The following is a 19,019-nucleotide window of genomic DNA, read 5'->3' as shown; positions in this document are numbered from 1 at the left end:
AGTAAAACAAACGCCAGGCCATCATATGATTTGGCTGGTGGCACAGTTGTCGCTGCACAGCCTCGCCATTAGTTGAGTTAGCTTTACCACAAACAAAGAGACAGTGAAATGCTGACGTGGACAGTGCACGTTTTTCATCTCTATTAATTAAATTATTTATTCATTAGTCCCGATCAAGCACTATTTACTTGAATTTTAGAGTTTCGTGAAAAAAAGAACCCCCCCCAAAACAAAACACCTAGGTTTTCGAGAGTTGTTTTAGGCAAACCAGCATTTAGTTTTCATGACCCGATGCCAGGTCGTGACCCACCATTTGGAAAACGCTGGTGTAGATGATGCAGTTCACTGTAGTCGGTGGATTTGAGTGGCGGAGACAGAGAGTTGTAGAGTAGGTGTCCTTCCTCGATGAGTCTTTGGAATGCTTGGAGGTGTCATGTAATAATAATAATAATAATAATAATAATAATAATAATAATAAAGGCAGAGTGTTTTGTGTTATGGGATACTAAGGCAACTGATGTGAAGTTGTCATGTGGAAATGACTGTAGTAGATTTATGGGGGTGATAACATTTGAATAGAAGAATGTGAGTGAGAGTAGGTTGCTTGGAGACAGAGATACTGACAGAAGTGTGAAAGAAGAGATTATGAGACTGGAAAGCCTAACTGATGTGAAACAAACAAGTGGGGGGAGGGAAGGAGGGAGAGAGAGAGAGAGAGAGGGGAAGGATTGAGGGGAAGGCAAGATAGAGCAGAGCAAGGGCTTGAAAGATGACAAGAAGGTAGGATTTAGAGATGTAGAGATAACAGGAATGTAGGTAATTGGGAACACAAGGAGAAAAAGAGATAGAGAAGAGAGAGAAAGAGAGAGAGAGAGGCGTGCAGGAGAGCAAAGTAACTCCTAGATGAGTACTTACCTGGAAGAATAATAGAGGATGTGACTGTGGCAAAGTGAGGTGAAAGAATGGATGAAATGATTGTGATGGTGGGTACAAATGATTGGAGAAAGTAATGTAAACGAGGTAGTTACAGATTTATGGTTTATGATTGAGGTTGTATGGCAGAAGAGTGTGAGAGGGAAGATAGTATGCATGTTACCTAGATATGATAATGCAGAGATGAAGAGAAGAGCACCAATAATAAATGGCATGATAGCAAGAATGTGTCAAAAGAGAGGCTGGGATTAGTTGGATGCTTGGAGTGCATTTGAGGCTAGAAGTGAACTGTATGAAGGACTGCAATTGAATGAGGAAGTACTTAGGCATCTGGAAACAATGCTGTTCTCTAAGCAAATGAGCTGATCAGTGCAGGGAAACTATAGTTGTCGAGGTGGTGGAAGCAGGGTTGGTCTCTTGTATGGATAAACACTGGGGAGAATGTATGAAGAGGAATGTATGATGTTAAGGGCATAATAATAGGTACAGAAATGCTGAAAATGCACTGATGTTTCTTGATAGAAATGCCAGGAGTATCAGGAATAAATGAGATGAATTAGCGGCGTTGATAGTCTCAGCTGATTCAGAGATCAGTGAAATATGTTTGGAAGAGGATACACTGACAGGAATAGAATAGAAGGGTATAATTTATTTCAGCAGAATAGGAAGAGAAAACATGTTAGTGGAATATTGCTTATGATAAGTTAGGAGTTGTGTCCTCTCAGAGCAGAGGATTTGGAGGGAAATAGCAGTAATGGTTTTGAGAGTATATGGTATGGGTGGAGGTGCATATACTTCACACATGAAAAAAAGCTTAAACAAGTTCATGTGGGGAGATAGTAACTCCATTGCAGTGGTAAACAACACCCCTCCCTAACAGCCACTATACTGCAGAGGCAATAAAAACAAGTACTTTTATTATGCCAGTGAATAAGGTATGAGGAGGCTGTGTAATATATTTCTCAACAAATAGTGCAATTAGAGACAACTGGGATAAAAACACACTAATTAATGAATCACATGTCCCCTCATACAGAAACTATGCTGTATAGACTGAAACAAAACCATATGTTGCATAGGCAAACACAGTATCTAACTAAAAACTATTATTATTAATTAGATGTGTGTGAGTTCGATTTCCCAAGGCAGCAATAAAATTCAACCAAACGTGTTAAAATTCGTAAAAGTTTTAAAACTAAGTAATATATATATATATATATATATAATGAATGTTATGGCAGTTTCACATATGGAATTCGGTTGAAGAGAGTTAGCATTTCAACTCAATTGTCAGCTATGCTTTTATCTTTCGGTTGCATGTTCTTTTGTTAATACCGCACCAATCATATGCATGATTTAATAACCTGCCTTTGCTGTCTGTTTTGCATTAGGCTTAATTACCATAAAGGGAGAAAAGTCACAAAAGAGAGAAATGTTCCTGGTCCTGGGATTCCCTTATTCAGGTAATATTCACTAATTTCATGTTATCAGTCTGTGGTGTGCCAGTATCGGTAAGTGGTGATATTATTTGAGAGGAATTCGTAGTGTGTAGTGTTCGTGAAAGCTCCGGATAAGATAAGTATTATTTTCAGTTATCGTTGATAAATTTATTTAATATTGCGTAGTTTTGTTTGCCTTGCGTCTCTTAGTGCATCTTTTTGTGTGTTATAATTTATAATTTGATAAAATACGTTGCAAGTAAGTATGGCTCCAGTATGAAGGAAAATGGCAGCCAGTAATGATGGTTCGCCATCTTTATCAAAGAATGGTAGTATAAAAGAGATGATTCAGTGTACTAGTTGCGAAATGTACGTTTTGCGGAGTGCGGCCGGAGTGTGGTTAGATGATAATAAAGGAGTGAACGTGTGTAGAAAATGTAGGGAGAATGAGAAATTGAAGAGTATTTCGGATTGTGAGTGTGATATTTTTTGTCAAACTTCAGAATGAAGAAAACAGGGATATGACAAGAAACGGCGAGGTTGTACCAGAGAATTGTGAGAGTGTGAATGTAGAAAGTGTGAATGATAGTATTAATGGTTTTACTGAGAATAAAAAAGATGAGATAGACGCAATGAGTGAGATCGCGTTGTTGAATGGTGCGATACAAAGAGCGAAACAGCAGCTAGAGCGTATGAGCAAAAGTCGACTGAATGAACCAGCCAATAATAAAAAATATGACAGGAAATATAGACGTATGAGTGTGAACATGAACAGAATGAAGGATAGAGTGCTGTATGGAGACTCGTTAGTACGAGGTATGATAGTAGAGGATTTGACAAAATCGTACCAACCTGGTGCGACCATAAAGGATGTAACTGAGTCTATTAGAGAGCAAAAGGAAAGGGTGAAAGAAATGATTGTTGTGCCAGGTACGAATGATTTGAAAGGAGACAAAATGGAAATGATAGAAGACCTGAATGAATTATTTGAGGTAGCAAAAGAAAAGTGAGAGAGTTAGAATGATTAGTCTTTTGCCACGGTATGACAGTGAAATGTTTAAAAGGAGGACCATAATTGTGAATGACTTTATGCGTGGGTTATGTATGACGAGTGGTGTGGAATTTGTGGACGTGTGGAGTGAGTTCGATGGGCGAAAGGATCTATATAAGATGGATGGCTTGCATTTGAATGGTTATGGTGTAAGAAGACTTGAGAAAGTGTTGCTGAATGTGGTGGATGTACAAATTCAGGAATACCAGATTTATTAAGGGGGTGGGGAGGAGTAGATATACAGTCCACAGGGAGGCAGTTGAATGTAAGAATGAATATAATATGCCCGAGCAAATAAGGACAACAAATCAGAGTGGGATAGTTAATATAAGGCATCAAGGTAGGCTTGGGGCTAATGGAGATCTTAAATTCATGTACACTAATGCTAGGAGTATTAGGAACAAGAAGGATGAGTTTTTGGCCATGGTTGGCACTTCCAGACCACAGGTTATTGGTATGAGTGGAACATGGCTGACTGTAGATGATATAACTAGTGGGATTGAATGTGATGGGAATAGTGTGTTCACAAATGACAGGGAGAATAAAATGGGAGGAGGAGTATTGTTGATGATAGCTGATGAACTGCAGCCAAGGAGAAAAGAGCACATTTGAGGCCATTTGGGTGAGAGTGTGGCTAGCAGAACTAAATATACAATTGGGTGCTGCTATAGACCAGGTGATGGAAAAGATGGTGGTGACAGTAGGCACAAGCAAATAGAAGAAATGAGTGGAAGGAGGGTGATTATTATGGGAGATTTCAACTACGGTCGCATTGATTGGAGTGAGGAGAGGACACATAGCAGGAAGGAATTGGATTTTATGCAGTTATTAAGGGATAACTATCTGCGACAGCATGTAATGGAAAATACTAGGGGTCAGAGAGTGCTTGACCTAGTAATTATATCTGAGGATTTGGCTGTAACAAATATGAATACATTGCCACCAATCGGTGAGAGTGATCATAGGTCTTGACTTGGGAGGTGGCTAAAGGTGTAGAATTTTCAATTAAGACAGGGTACATGTGGAATTATCGCACTGGAAAGTATGACAAGCTTAGGAGTTTGATTGGTTCAGTGCCATGGCATGTACAACTGCAAGGACTAGAAGTCGATAGTGCATGGGAGGTATTTAAGAAGTGTTTGCATGAAGCAATGGCTGACTGTATATCTAGAGTCCGAATAATAAATCAAGTAGGGGTTAAATGGATGAATAACACCATTAAGCTTGAGCTGCAAAAAAAGAATCAACTATGGAGGGAATTTAAGGAGAAAGGTGACCGGCAGGCACATGAACGGTATAAAGCGCAGGCCAGAAGGGTAACGAGTGTAGTAAGAAAGCAAAAAAGGATTACGAAAGAACATTGGCCACGCAGGCTAAAGAGAATCCTAAACAGTTTTTTAGATATGTAGCAAGTAAAAGGAAAAATGTATATTGGCAGAATGATTTTAAAGAATGCTGATGGTAGGGAGCAAACTGAATCAGTTGATATAGTTGAGTTACTGAGTGCGCACTTTGCAAGAATATATCATCCGGGTGGTTACATTGCAGAAACGAATGTACCAGTAGATTATACGGGAATTGTGGTGAATGAAGTGGAGGTGAGTAGTCTATTGCATAACCTCAATGTCAATACATCTGTGGGATTGGATGGTATACACCAGCTCGTGTTGTATGAAAAGCAGCTAAAGAATTGTCAGTACCCTTGACCATTTTGTTTAATTGGAGTCTCGGGTCTGGGTTAGTCCCGAGGAGGTGGAAAGAGGGGAAAATAGTTCCACTGCATAAAGGTGGTTCCAAGACTGCTGTTGTAAATTACCGACCGATTAGCATATCAGGAATCATTGTCAAGGTCTTAGAGAAATTAGTCAAGAAAAGAATACAGGATTGGATAGATGAAAATGGGATATTGTATAGGGGACAACATGGTTTTGTGAAGGGTAGAAGATCATGCTTCAGTAACTTGCTCACGTTTTATAACACAGTGACGGCTGAACTGGATAGGGGTAATGGGTTTACAGTAATACTACTGGACCTTGCCAAGGCTTTTGATAGGATACCACATAGAACTGTAAATTGGAGCAGATGGGGATAGATATAGGGTTGGTGAGAATGATAGGAGGGTGGTTGAAGGAGAGATACCAGAGAGTGGTTTATTCAGGAGTGGAGTCTAAAAGACGGCTTGTGACTAGTGGAGTGCCACAGGGCTCTGTTCTTGGACCAATGTTTTTCAATTTGTTCATCAATGATATAGGAAAGGATATGAGAGGAAGTGTTCACTTGTTTGCTGATGATGCAAAGTTGGGTAGAGCAATTATGAGTGCACAGGATGTCAAAATTTTACACGATGATTTGGGTAGTTTGGAGGACTGGGCTAGGAAAAATGGATGTCAATTTAATGTGCCAAAGTGTAAGGTTATGCACTTTGGGGTGAAAAGAATAGCAGCAGTATATCGCATTGGTGGAACTGTACTCTAGGAGATTGATTAGGCTAGGGATTTGGGAGTGTTGGTGGATAGGGAATTGCAGTTTAGGGGGCACATTGCAAAAGTGACTAAAACAGCTCACCAAATCACTTGGCTTCTGAAAAATACTTTAATATGCAGAGACAAACAAGTTATTGTTCCTCTGTATCAAGTCTTGATAAGACCCCATCTGGACTACTGTGCCCAGTTATGGGCGCCAGTGTTTCTTCTCGATAGGGAGGAGGTGGAGAGGATCCAGAGACGAGTGACCAAGATGATAGCAGGTCTGTGGAATGAACCTTATGAGAATAGGTTGAAGATTTGTGGGTTGCAGAAATTGGTTGATAGGCGAAGGAGGGGTGATATGATTGAGACATTCAAATTACTGAAGGGTTTCTATAAGATTGATCCAGAAGATATTTTTGAAAATATGACTGGTGGTGGGAGGACTAGGGGCCATGAATGGAAGCTGGGCAAGAGCGTGGTTGACAAGGGTGTTGGAGCTAGGTTTTTTACTTGGAGAGTAGTGAATGAGTGGAATAAGCTTCCAGAGTCTGTTGTGGGTGCTACGACTGTGAATGAATTCAAGGCAAGGTATGATAGATGTGTGAATGTCGAATAGTTGTTCTTGACATGATGTTAGGGTCTCCCTCGATGAGTCTGTCGACTCCTTGGAGTTGCCCAGAACAGTAATAGTAATAGTAATAGAAATAGTATTTGATCTAGTCTACGTTAAAAAATTTAACCCTGAGATGGATAAGTGGCTGATAAAAAATAAAAAAAAATTCCCGTGAACAATCAGAAGAAGCAGAAACAGACTAAAAAAAAGGACAGTATTTCATATTTTACCAGAACAGCCTGCATCATCTTCAGAACCAAACGGTAAGAGGCAAAAAATGTAATATATGCATTTGATTTTTGCAATATTCGCTGTGTATGTTTTGTATTGAATATAAATACAATAAATATTATAGTAATATATCTCTCTATTACAATTTTTTTTCGAGGGGAGGTGAAATATTTTAATTTTTGCAAAGGGGGCCCTGACATCCAGAAGTTTGGGAAGCACTGATCTATACCAACGGCATCTACCGCAGATCACCACCAACCACTAGTATTTTCACAATCACCAACATCCATGCCCACGGCGAGATTCTAACCGTCAGCCTTTTGGTTTGAGAGCAGTTACCCTAACCACTCAGCCAACCAGGCAGTATAGACATAATAAATTACAACCTAGTCTATTCTTATAACTAGATATGCAATCTATTTGGTCTTGTTCTAAAATTTTCTCTTTTCGATCCCCAGACATACTTAAAAGGTCCGAACCCAAAGCATATTTTCCCACTCCTTCACCACATAGATAATCATGTTCAAAGACATTCATTTCTTTATCACGTTTGCATGCCATTGCTGAACTTTCACACACATTATTCTCATTCCTCCCTTGATGATCTAGTTTCCCTGACTCACTGCATTAGGACTCATACCAAGAAGTAATTTCTCCAGGCTTCTGATGCCAATTGAATTTAATAATAATTTAAAGTATATAATTTAATATAATTTAGTTTGTAACAAAAAAATGCTTTCTACATTTCTGTTATTTCTTTTGTCTACTGATTGTGATATTATTTGCTATAGCAAATGAAATTTCATTTGCTATCTTGAGGTCATCAAGCTTTTACTGTTTGTAACAGTAACCTTAAAATAGTATTGGTTTTATGGAACTTTCTCTGTAATGTATAAATTCGGAATACGAGAGATCATTATAATGCATAGTAATGTATTAATATGTAACTAACTCTTTATAATTCTAACAATCGATCTCCATGGAATACTCAAAGTGGTATACGTCATGCAATTCAGTATAACTTTAAAGTAAAAAAAAAAAAAAAAAAAAAAAAATGATAAATAAATTAACATGCAAATTTTAAATATATGACAAAAATAAGTTGTATTGAATTTTTCTGAACTGTATGCATTGTAGGATAAAGTATTTATATGAAGTAACACAAACCTATTGGATTTGTTTCAAATATAGCCCTAAATCCTGCTTCTGTGTTATTGGTGGATGTCACCAACTTAATCAGAACTGCGCTTTTTTGGGAGGAATATGGAGCTGGAAAATCCTAAAGATAAAATAGATTAGTAATAACTAATTAAAAAAAAAATCCAGATATACAAAAATATCAAAATGTGCTAATTCAAATTGAAATCTGGGGAAAGAAGCTTGACAAATAACTGATATGTTAGTAGTGGACATGATATTAATAAAAGCAATGGCTATTGCATACATATAAAATATCTTTTAATGACTACAAAATTTTTATTAATTTCTTGACCATTGTCAAATGCAATTAGTAGATAAACAGAAGATAATTACAAAATAAAAACATGTTAGATTCCATGGTTTTATAAGCATGAGTAGATTTTATCTGTAATGTCATTAGAAGCTAAAACAAAAGACAATTAATGGTGTGATTTTCTTTCTTGACTACTATGTATAATAACTACAACACTTTTTTTTTGAATGTTAAAAGTCACCTGACTAAAATTCAAAAAAAGTGTTGTAGTTAAAAGACAATTAAATTCTAACATAACATCAGCTCCACATAAATTAATTGACATGGTAGTAAGTATTATTAAATCACACCTATGGAAGCCAATGTCTCATTGCACGGCACTCCACCCAAGCAACAACTATCTCCTCTACTTAATCTTCCATCTACACAACTCCATATACCTCAGTCCCCTCCAGTAGTCTGTTCTGTGCAAATATTGTATGTTCTCTTTCTTTTCTGCCAATTGTCACCAGCCAATTTAATTCCTTTGCAATTTATTCTCATAACTCTAGAAAAGCTTATTTCATACATCCTCTGATCACTTGCCATGTACTGCTGATTCCTCTAGAATGCAATTTTTCATGCCAAAGGCCATTCACAACTGTCCTCTCAGTCTATCATGATATCTAATTTAAAGTTACCTTTATTTAATCCTAAGCTCTCAAATGATTTGCAACCTAACAAATTGTAACTATATAACTTCCTATATGGAGGCAAAATAACTACTTACCTCATTTATATACAGGCTGTGAGATGTTATTAATAGATTCAATATTCTTCCATCATTAATTCTATCTATCAGGGGATATTTAAGGTATTTATTATTATTATTATTATTCAGGCCTCCATGGAGTGAAAAGACTCATCGTGGGAGGTCCTTCCTAAGAACATAAAGTCTATCAAGACTCATCGAGGGGAGGTCCCCCCTAAGAAACACAAAGTCTATCATGAAACTCTTTAAACTCAGTGACCATTCTCGCTCCCGCCACTCCATCAGGCAATGCATTCCACAGTTCAACTCCACACAAAGAAACCACTCCTTACCCTCTTACTCACAGTTTCCTTTCATAACTTCCAGGGATGGCCACTTGTCATCACTCCTTCCCGCTCTTCAACCAAGCGAAAGAACTCCCCAGTGTCAACAATGTAACTACCTCTCAACAGTTTAAAAGTCTCGATCGAATCACCTCTCTTTCATCTATCCACCAAAATCTGCAGTCCACATTCCCTCAGCCGATCCTCATAACTATCCTTGTACAGCCCAAAACCATCTTTGCATCCACGTTTGTATCCTTTCACCAGTCAATTTATCCCCTTCAAATCCTGGGGACCAAATCTGAGAACAATAGTCCAAGTCTGGAATGATCAGAGACTTATACAACGGAATGATAACCCTCTTATCTCTGCAGGTCAGTGTCCTTTTCATAATTGCAGCAATCCTCTGTGTTACCTTCACCATTTTTGCAATATGTCCCCTAAACTTTGGGTTTCTATCAATCATCAACTCCAGATCTCTTGTCTCCCCTACTTCCTCCAGCATAACTCCTCCCATAGAGTATGCAGCATCCCATCGATGTTTCCCAAACCTCAAGACCTTACATTTTGCTGCATTAAACTGACACCCCCATTCATTTGCCCATCTATCTAGCTATTCAAATCCTCTTGCAGGGCTACCACATCTGCACTATTACTAATAATCCTTCCCAGCTTCGCATCATCCACAAACAACTGAATATCCCCTTGCAATCCACTGGCAATGTCACTGATATAAAGAATAAACAATACAGGTCCAAGTACTGAGTCCTGTGGGACCCCCCCTTGTAACCCTCTGCCTCCTTGAAACTGCTCCACCATACACAACTCTCTGATACCTATCAGACGGCCAATCCTGAATCCAGTTGACCAATCTGACATCCAGACCCATGTGCTGCAACTTAAATATCAACTTATCATGTGGCAACCTGTCAAATGCCTTTGCTAAGTCTAAGAAAATTGCAGTATATGCCTTTCCCTCATCTAATGTTCTTGTAACTTTATTATAAAAGGCTAGCATATTGCTAAAACAAGAGCGCCCTTTCACAAATCCATGTTGACTTTCACAGATAACATTACCCTCATCTGCCCATATACAGTGCTGTATAGAGTTCCTCACTACTTTCTCCAAGATCTTAACAACTACTGATGACACACAGACTGACCTATAATTAGACACTTCCCTGCTACCACCCTTATGCAATGGCACTATCTTACCTTCCTTCTATTCCCTGGGCACCTTTGCCGAAGCCAGACTTTCATTGAAAAGCCAGGTTAAGGGCACTGTCAGTTCCCTAGCACAGTCTCTCAAAATTCGTGGTGAAATACCATCCAGTCCCAAAGCTTTACTGACATCCAGAGTACTCAGTATCTGAAACACACTCTCCTCCTATACCTCTAAACCTCAAATCAGCCATATCCCTCTAGCATTAAAACTGACTTCTCAGAATGAAATACTCCAATAAAATGTTCAATGAACAATTCCGCTATGTCCTCTGCATCAGTCACTCTATTCCCATTTTTATCCCAAAATATCATTCTTCCACAGTCATTTCTCCTCCTACTGGCCACATAGCTAAAAAATTCCCTAGGATTTTCTTTGGATCTTAGGGCCAATCTCCTCTCATATTCCAGTTTCGCTTACCTTACCACACTAGTCACTCTTCTAGCCTGTGTCTTATATTCTTCATGCATCTTCCCTTCGCCTGTGTCTTATATTCTTCATGCATCTTCCCTTCACCTGTCTCCTTATATCTCTTCCATAGCCTCTTTTTCGCATGCAATTCCTGTTTAATATTGTTTGTCATCCACTTTATTCAGAATTGTGTCCTCTTCTTCACTCGTGGTATACAACTTACCATTGCTGGTAACAAATATTCTTTCACAATTTCCCACGCACTAATGATATCCCGGCCTTCCAATTCCTCCCTCCATGAAACTTCCAGAAGTTGACGTCTAAGCCTATTATAATCACCTGCATTATAATTCCACATAAGTTCCCGTCTCTTTGATACTCCTCCATGTCTATTCATTTTCCAAGTCAAAACCATATGGTCACTCTCTCCAACTGGTGGGAGAGATGTCAACTCAGTTATTATCAACTCTTCTGATGCTATAACCAAATCCAAAACTCTTGAACCTCTTGTTCCCTCTGTTACATGTTGCCTAAGACATTTGTCCCTCAAGAATTCTAGAAATTCCATTCCCCTATTGCTACATACATCTTCCTCTCTCTAATTTACACTACTGTAGTTAAAATCTCCAATAACAATCATTCCTCTTGCACTTGCCAAACTTAGCTGTCTAAACATCTCCTGGTCCCCATCCTGTGTGCTCCTGAGTCTGTAGCAATACCTCACTAAATATCCTGTCTTGCCTACCTCTACCTCACACCATACGCGCTGAAAAATCATTTGTCTCACTTCTTTCCAAAGCCTGCACTCTTAGAGGACATAGGTCATCACTTATCATAAGCAGTACCCCACCATTACACTTTCCTCTCCTATCCTGATGAAAAATGCTATACCCAGCGACTTCTATTCCTGTTGTTATATCCCCTTCTGTCAACCACGTCTCAGTGATCCCAATAATTTTTAACCAGGCTGATGCTATCTGTACCACCAATTCCTCTCCCTTATTCCGGATACTCCTGGCATTAGTATAAAGCATATAAATGCCATTGTTTCTATACCCAGCATTATCCCTTCTAGACTCCACTGGGCTCAGTGTTACCTGACATCGTCTCCCTTCTCCCAAGTATCCATTCCCACAAGAGGCCACCCCTGCTATCATCCTCCCTGGGATACACTGACTCGTTCAGAACAGCAATCTCTCCAGATGCCTACGTCCTTCCTCATTCAAATGTAAGTGGTCTCTCGCATACAATTTCTCTCTGTCCTCAAACACATTCCAAGCATCTACATATTCCAGTCCTCTCTTGTTACACATTCTAACTATTATATCATTCAATATCACCGCTCTTCTGCTCAGCTCATCATTATCATACCTAGGCAACACGCACACTATTTTTCCTCTCTGTGTCTTCTTCCGTACAGCCTCAAGCAAAAATCTCACATCTCTCTCTGCTCGACTTACATCTGACAATCATCTCATTCACCCTTTCACCTCTCTTAATTGCCATAGCCACCCTTTCTATTGTTCCTCCTGGCAAACACTCCTCACGCATCCAATTTATTTCTCATAACACAGTTATTTACTCTTCATCATGTATGCTTTTTACTGTGTCAGATTTATATCCCCATAGCTGAAATCACCTGTAAAGATAGTTATATTAATACTTGTATCCATAACATTTGTATTTCTATGCAGTTCAGTGTCTTCTTGAAATGACTTTGGCCTTTAGCAGGATGTAACTATGTGTTTGGTCCTTTAACCTCTACCTCACTCCAAGCAGCCTCAAACTTGTTAGCACATCCTCTCTAGCCTATCTTTTTTTGTATGAATACATTAAATCCAGGATATCATTTTCTGTTACCTGACTCACTAATGGCTATAATTTTGCTAAATTATAGACTGCTAAATGCTCAAAATGAGTTGCCTTCATTGTTCATACTTCCTCAGGCATTACTAAACATACATAATAGCTGATTGATAGCGAGTTATCCAGTCATACAAAGATGGAAGGATTCCCCTACTCCTGGAAGCTTGAGGTTTTGTTTTTCATCCCACAAAACAGGAAAACCAGCCAGAATATACTCAATTAATAGACATAAAACATTGGCCTTCATAGTCTTGGTTACTCTGGTAGTAATTCCATGTTGCTCCCACCCATGACAGGGTATATGCAAACTTCAAATCTACAGTACATTTTGTACCATGAGTGGGCTAAGGGATTTTTTTCTATTTTTTTTATCAATTTTATATATTTTTTGTATTTTTATTGATTTTATTTATTTTTTTTACATAGTCTGGAAACCCTGCTCTAAAGACCAAATATGGAACAAACATGATATATATCTCACACACACACACACACACACACACACACACACACACACACACACACACACACACACAAGAGATTACAATACCAATAGCAACTCAGCCAGAGAAAAATAAGAAAGAAGGAATCTGATGTGTTTCTTGATCAGTTGAGAGGATGGAGGAAGAGCAGCAAGAAAGCTATGGCAAGTTTTGAAACTGGACAGCAAATGGATATTTGACCAACAGCTGCTCATAATAGTTTTGAAACAAAGTGAAAGCAATGGTGACCAATTCATTAGAGCAATGTCTAAGGAAATACTTGTACAAGAGACATCATGCATAAACAGAACATCAGTGAGAGAGTGACTAGCATGAATCCCTGATAGAGGAGTCATCAATCAAACCTTATAGATAGCATTCTTAGGAGGGGGAATTTTAGGTGTACCACTCCAAATGTATGAGCAGTATTTTAAGATTGGATTTCAAATTTATACAGTGTTAGCACTCATACAGCTGAGAAGCAATTTCTTCAGAAAGTATGCCTAGTTCTTTGGAGAGAAAAGAAGCCATTGTTGATAAGTTTGTGCTAGGAAAGGCTACAGATATAAGGCAACAAAAAAGAAATCTGACTTTGCTTGAAAATGTGAATATTATTAAGAGTAAAGGAAAGTGATGAGAGATAAGACAGAAATCATTTTCGGTAGCACTGAAATTCACAAAGTTCTGCTTGTTGCAGTAAAGAATAGCATTACGTATTGAGGTATTGGTTATCGAAGTTCTTGAAGCTTCTAATGATTGTGCACCACAAGGTCTAGCAAATGATAAAGAGGAAAGAAGAATACTATCATCAGCATATACAAATAAGATTTAAGGTCATGTACAGGAGGAAGAGGGTAAGCATAAAAAAAAGAGCCCTGGTATACTCTAGCATTGAGGAAAAAGGAATCCAAGGGGAGAAAGCCATCAACCATGACCAGAAGAGGAAAGCTGGCAATCTCAAATGCAGAGGTTGAAGGCAGAGTATGAGGTAGTAGTTTGGGGAAAATGTCTCTATTCCAGATCCAATCAAATGCCTTAGAAATATCAAGTATGACCATGTGAGTTTCTCCAAATCATTCCATGGCTTTTATTCAAAGCAGTACAAATTCAAAATTTGTCCTGCAGGTCATTGATTAGCTTATAGGCCTTCAGAAGTTAGCTAATGATGATCTTCACCATGATTTTTGAAAGAAGTGAAGTAAGAGCAATTCAAGGATAGTTTGTTGGTTAGAACTAAATGACCAGTAAGTAGCATTACCAAGGTGCACAAAGGATGTTTATTAACCCATGGTTGACTGTACTGACTCTAGCACAGACTATTTTGCTTAAAATCTTTCAAGTCTTCTTTGATATGTTGCTGATCATTCCAGTTTTTATATTAAAAACAGCACTGATTTCATGGATAGAATCAAAGTGCTATGTTTGCATTTAAAAAATAAAGATTTCCTTTGAAGATTTCCCAATTCATTAACATACTAATCAAATCCCACAAACTAATTTTCTTGAGGATATGACAAACTTAGGTGTATAGGCTATTACACCTGGAAGAATAATTTATACAAATTGAGATACTGCTATGGAAATTTTCATCTTAACCAACCTTAGTGGACTATTTCATGAAACTTTTCTGGAAAGATAACTCTTTAGTACCATTTTTTTTCCTCGGTCTCTCATCTGGCTGCTCTTTGCAGTTTGGTTACAGTCAGAGAGTGAATTATTATAATTTCTTAATAAAATGAATCACAAAGTATGCTGTATCAAGGTTGTTAATGAACATGAATCTAATAACAGACTTCCCTTTCTGGACACTAATAAAGTGCATCTCTACAGACAATATTATTATTATTATCCAGGCCACCATGGAGACAAAAGACTCATCATGGGAGGTCGTTCTTAGGAAACACAAAGTTTATCATAACAATCCTTGAACTCATTGAACGTTCTTGCTCTAACCACTCTCTCAAGCAATGCATTCCATTGTTCAACCACCATCCTAGCAAAGAAACCACCCCTCACCCTCTTGCTCACAGCTTCCTTTCATAACTTCTAGGGATGGCCCCTTGGCATCACTCCTTTCCACTGTTCCATCAAGTGAAAGAACTTCCCAATGTCCCTCTAACTGCCTCTCAACGGTTTAAAAGTCTCGATCTTATCACTTCTCCTTCTTCTATCCACCGAACTCTGCAGTCCACATTCCCACAGTCGATCCTCATAACTGACATTGTACACTCCTGAAACCATCTTTGTTTTCTGCCTCTGTACCCTTTCTACAGTTAATTTATCCTCTTCAAATCCAGGGAACCAAATTTCAGAACAATGGTCTAAGCTGTGCAATTGAAGTGCTTGGTGAAACATTCAGAAAGATTACAGAACCGAAGGAGGGTTGGTGGTGAAATAATGATGTACAAGAAGCAGTGACAGCTAAGAGGAAGGCAAATCAGAAGTGGGATGAGTCAAGAGTGGAAGAGGACAGAGAGAAAAAGTGAGAAGCCAAGAGAGTTGTTGCACAGGTGAAGCCCATGGCATATCAAGACGTTCATGATCAATTAGAAACAAAGGAAGGACAGAGAAGGATTCATCGAAAAGCAAAATGTAGAAATAAGGCTTCAAAAGGACATCGTACATGTGAGGCAGATCAAAGACACTGAAGGAAGAATATTATGGAGGAATGTGGACATAACAAACAGATGGACAATATACTTTGAGGGACTTTTGAATGAGGAATATGCGAGGATTCACAGAGACGATCAGTAGAGTGGAAGTGAAGGAGGCAATGAAGAGGATGAAGAATGGAAAATCGGTGGGCCCAGACAGCATTCTAGTGGAGGCTCTGGGGGAAGAGGGAATTGACCTGCTGTAGGACAAGGAAGGATCTGGGGGAAGAGGGAATTGATCTGCTGTGGGACCTGTTCATGAAAGTTTGCCAACAAGAAAATATATCTGAGGAATGGAAGAAAAGTACTCTTGTTCCTATCTACAAAGGTAAAGGGGATGCACAAGACTGTAAGAAATACAGAGGAATAAAGTTGATGTCCCACACAATGAAAATCCTAGAAAGGGTTCTTGATGGAAGACTGAGGAAGGAGGTGGAGATTGCAAAGGAGCAATTTGGCTTCATGCCTGGTTGATCGGCCACAGATGCAATCTTTGGGGTATGACAGATGAGGGAAAAATTTCGAGAGAAGCAACAGGAGCTACATCTGGTATTTATTGATCTGGAGAAAGCGTATGATAGAGTGCCAAGGCAAGAAGTCTGGAGGTGTCTGAGGGAGAAGAAGGTACCAGAGAAATATGTCAGGTTGGTGCAGGAGATGTACAGAAATGTGAAGACAAGTGTTCGAACCTGCCTGGGAGTGACAGAAAGTTTTCCAGTGACAGTTGGCTTGCATCAAGGGTCTGCATTAAGTCAGTTCCTGTTTAATATTGTGATGGAGGTGGTGACGGAGGAAGTGAGAGAAGACGCGCCTTGGACTATGTTGTATGCAGATGACATCGTTGTGTGCAGAATCAAGAGAAGAAGTGGCAACCAAACTGGAAAGTTGGAGGAAAGTACTGGAAGAGAGAGGTATGAGACCTGAGTATATGTGTTGCAAATTGGATGACAGCCAGGAGACAGATCTGAAGCTGGAAGGAAATGTCATCAGGAAGGTCGGTGACTTTAGATACTTAGGTTCAACAATGAAAGAAGATGGTGAGGCTGAGAAGGAAGTGGGATGCAGGATGAAGGAAATGGAGAGAGACGGCTGGAGTGCTATGTGATAAGAAGGTGCCGATCAATCTAAAAGGCAAAATTTACAGGACAGTAGTGAGACCAGCTATGACGTATGCTTTGAAAACTGTGGCCCTGAGGAAAAATAACATCAGCAGGATGAAGGTAGCAGAGATGAGAATGCTTAAGTGGATGTGCGGTGTGACCAGAAACGATCATCTGAAAAATGATTATGTAAGGGGAACGGAGAAAGTTACGAACTTGGGAGGAAAGATACAGCAGGCAAGGTTGAGATGGTTTGATCATGTGATGAGGAGGGAGGAAGAGTATGTGGAAAGAAAGGTCATGCAGATAAATGTGCAGGGGAAGAGGAAGTGTGGATGGCCAAAGAAGAAATGGAGGGAGATGGTGGTGGAGGAGGAGGAGGAGGACTTGAGGATGAAGAAGATGTGGCTACAGCCCAAGACAGGAAGTTGTAGAGGAAACTTACCACAAACAGCGATCCTACTTAAGCGATCCTACTGCAGAAGAAGAAAAAGTCTAAGTGTGGTCTGATCAGAGTCTTATACAATGGAATGATAACTCTTTCATCTCTGCAGATCAGTGTCCTTCTCAGTATTGCAGCAATCCTCTGGATTACCTTCACCACTTTTGTAATATGCTCCCTGAATTTCAGTTTTCTATCAATCATCATCCCCAGATCTCTTATCTCCCCTGCTTCACCCAGTATAGCTCTTCCAATTGAGTATTCATCCTTCCATCGATGGATCCCAAACTTCAAGACTTAACATTTTGCTGCATTGAACCAATGTCTTCATTCATTTGGCCATCTGTCTAGTTTATTCAAATGCTCTTGGAGGGCTGCCACATCTGCACTATTACTGATAACCCTTACCAGCTTCACATCATCTGCAAACAATTGAATATCCCCTTGCAATCCATTGACAATGTCATTGATATAAAGGTTGAACAATACAGGTCAAAGTACTGGGAACTGTGGAACACCACTTCTAACCTTCTGCTTCCTTGATATTGCCAGACCATACACAACTCTCTGATACCTATCAGACAGCCAATCCTGAATCCATTTGACTAACATGACATTTAAAAACATGTGCTGCAACTTAAATTTCAGCTTATTTTGTGGCAACCTGTCAAACGCCTTTGTAAAATCCAAAAAAATCGTAGTATATGAATTTCCCTCGTCGACTGCTCTTGTCACTTTATTATAAAAGGCAATTATATTGTTTAAGTTAAGGGATATATATCCCATATCGTTTCTTAGCCAAATAAGAAACTCAAAGAGTTTCATGCCGAATATAGTGGAAACTATATAAAGTTCGGCGATTGAAAGCGTAAGCAAATACCTGGATACTGCAGCAATTGACCCTTAAGGTAGTGCAAGCTGAGGCAACTCACGTCTAAGGTGGAGCAAGCTCCGAAATTATATTACTAAAGAAAGAGCACCCTTTAACAAATCAATGTTGATTCTCACAGATAACATTATCCTCATCTGCTCAACACTGTATATAGTCCCTCACTAATTTCTAAAAGACCTTAACAACTACTGATGACACACAAACTGGCCTATAATTAGACACTTCAAGTCTGCTACCATCCTTGTGCAGCGGCACTATCTTACATTCCTTGTGTACCTTTCCCTCAGTAAAACTTTTGTTGAAAACCCAGGTCAATGGAGCTGTAAGTTCTTTAGCACTTTCTTTCAAACCTCTAGGTGAAAGGTTTTTGAGACAATGTGCTAACATTCTCTCAAAAATTACTCGGTATTTGGAACACACTCTACTCTTGCACCTCTAAACCCTGAACCTGCCTTATCCCTCTAGTATTAAAACCTTCTGTTCCAATATGAAATATTCCAATAAAGTTCTCATTGAACAACTCCACTATGCCTCTCATCAGTGACTCTATATTAACATTTTTATCCCGCAATGTCATTCTTCCACAATCATTTCTCCACCTACTGGCCACATAGCTAAAAAATTCCCTAGGATTTTCTTTGGATCTTAGTGTGAATCTCTTTTCATATTCCAGTTTTGCCTTCCTCAC

At 39.0% G+C, this 19,019-nt stretch overlaps 1 protein-coding gene across 1 annotated transcript in view; it reads right to left on the bottom strand.

The window, feature by feature from the left end:
* The window catches only part of Cubn (Cubilin), a 2,223,842-nt gene that overhangs the window by 33,583 nt on the left and 2,171,240 nt on the right, over positions 1-19,019 (bottom strand). The window contains exon 68 of the mRNA XM_090396294.1: positions 7,903-8,014. Within this exon, the coding sequence (XP_090252420.1) occupies positions 7,903-8,014 (112 nt within the window). The remainder of the gene's footprint in view (positions 1-7,902; positions 8,015-19,019) is intronic.

The sequence above is a fragment of the Typopeltis vanoorti genome, chromosome 8 (assembly GCF_054136105.1).
Source record: "Typopeltis vanoorti isolate ZY-2024b chromosome 8, IOZ_Tvanoo_1.0, whole genome shotgun sequence".
In the NCBI taxonomy this organism is placed as follows: Eukaryota; Metazoa; Arthropoda; class Arachnida; order Uropygi; family Thelyphonidae; genus Typopeltis; species Typopeltis vanoorti.
The sequence above is the reverse complement of the archived record's forward strand: the minus strand, read 5'-3'. Positions and strand labels throughout refer to the sequence as shown.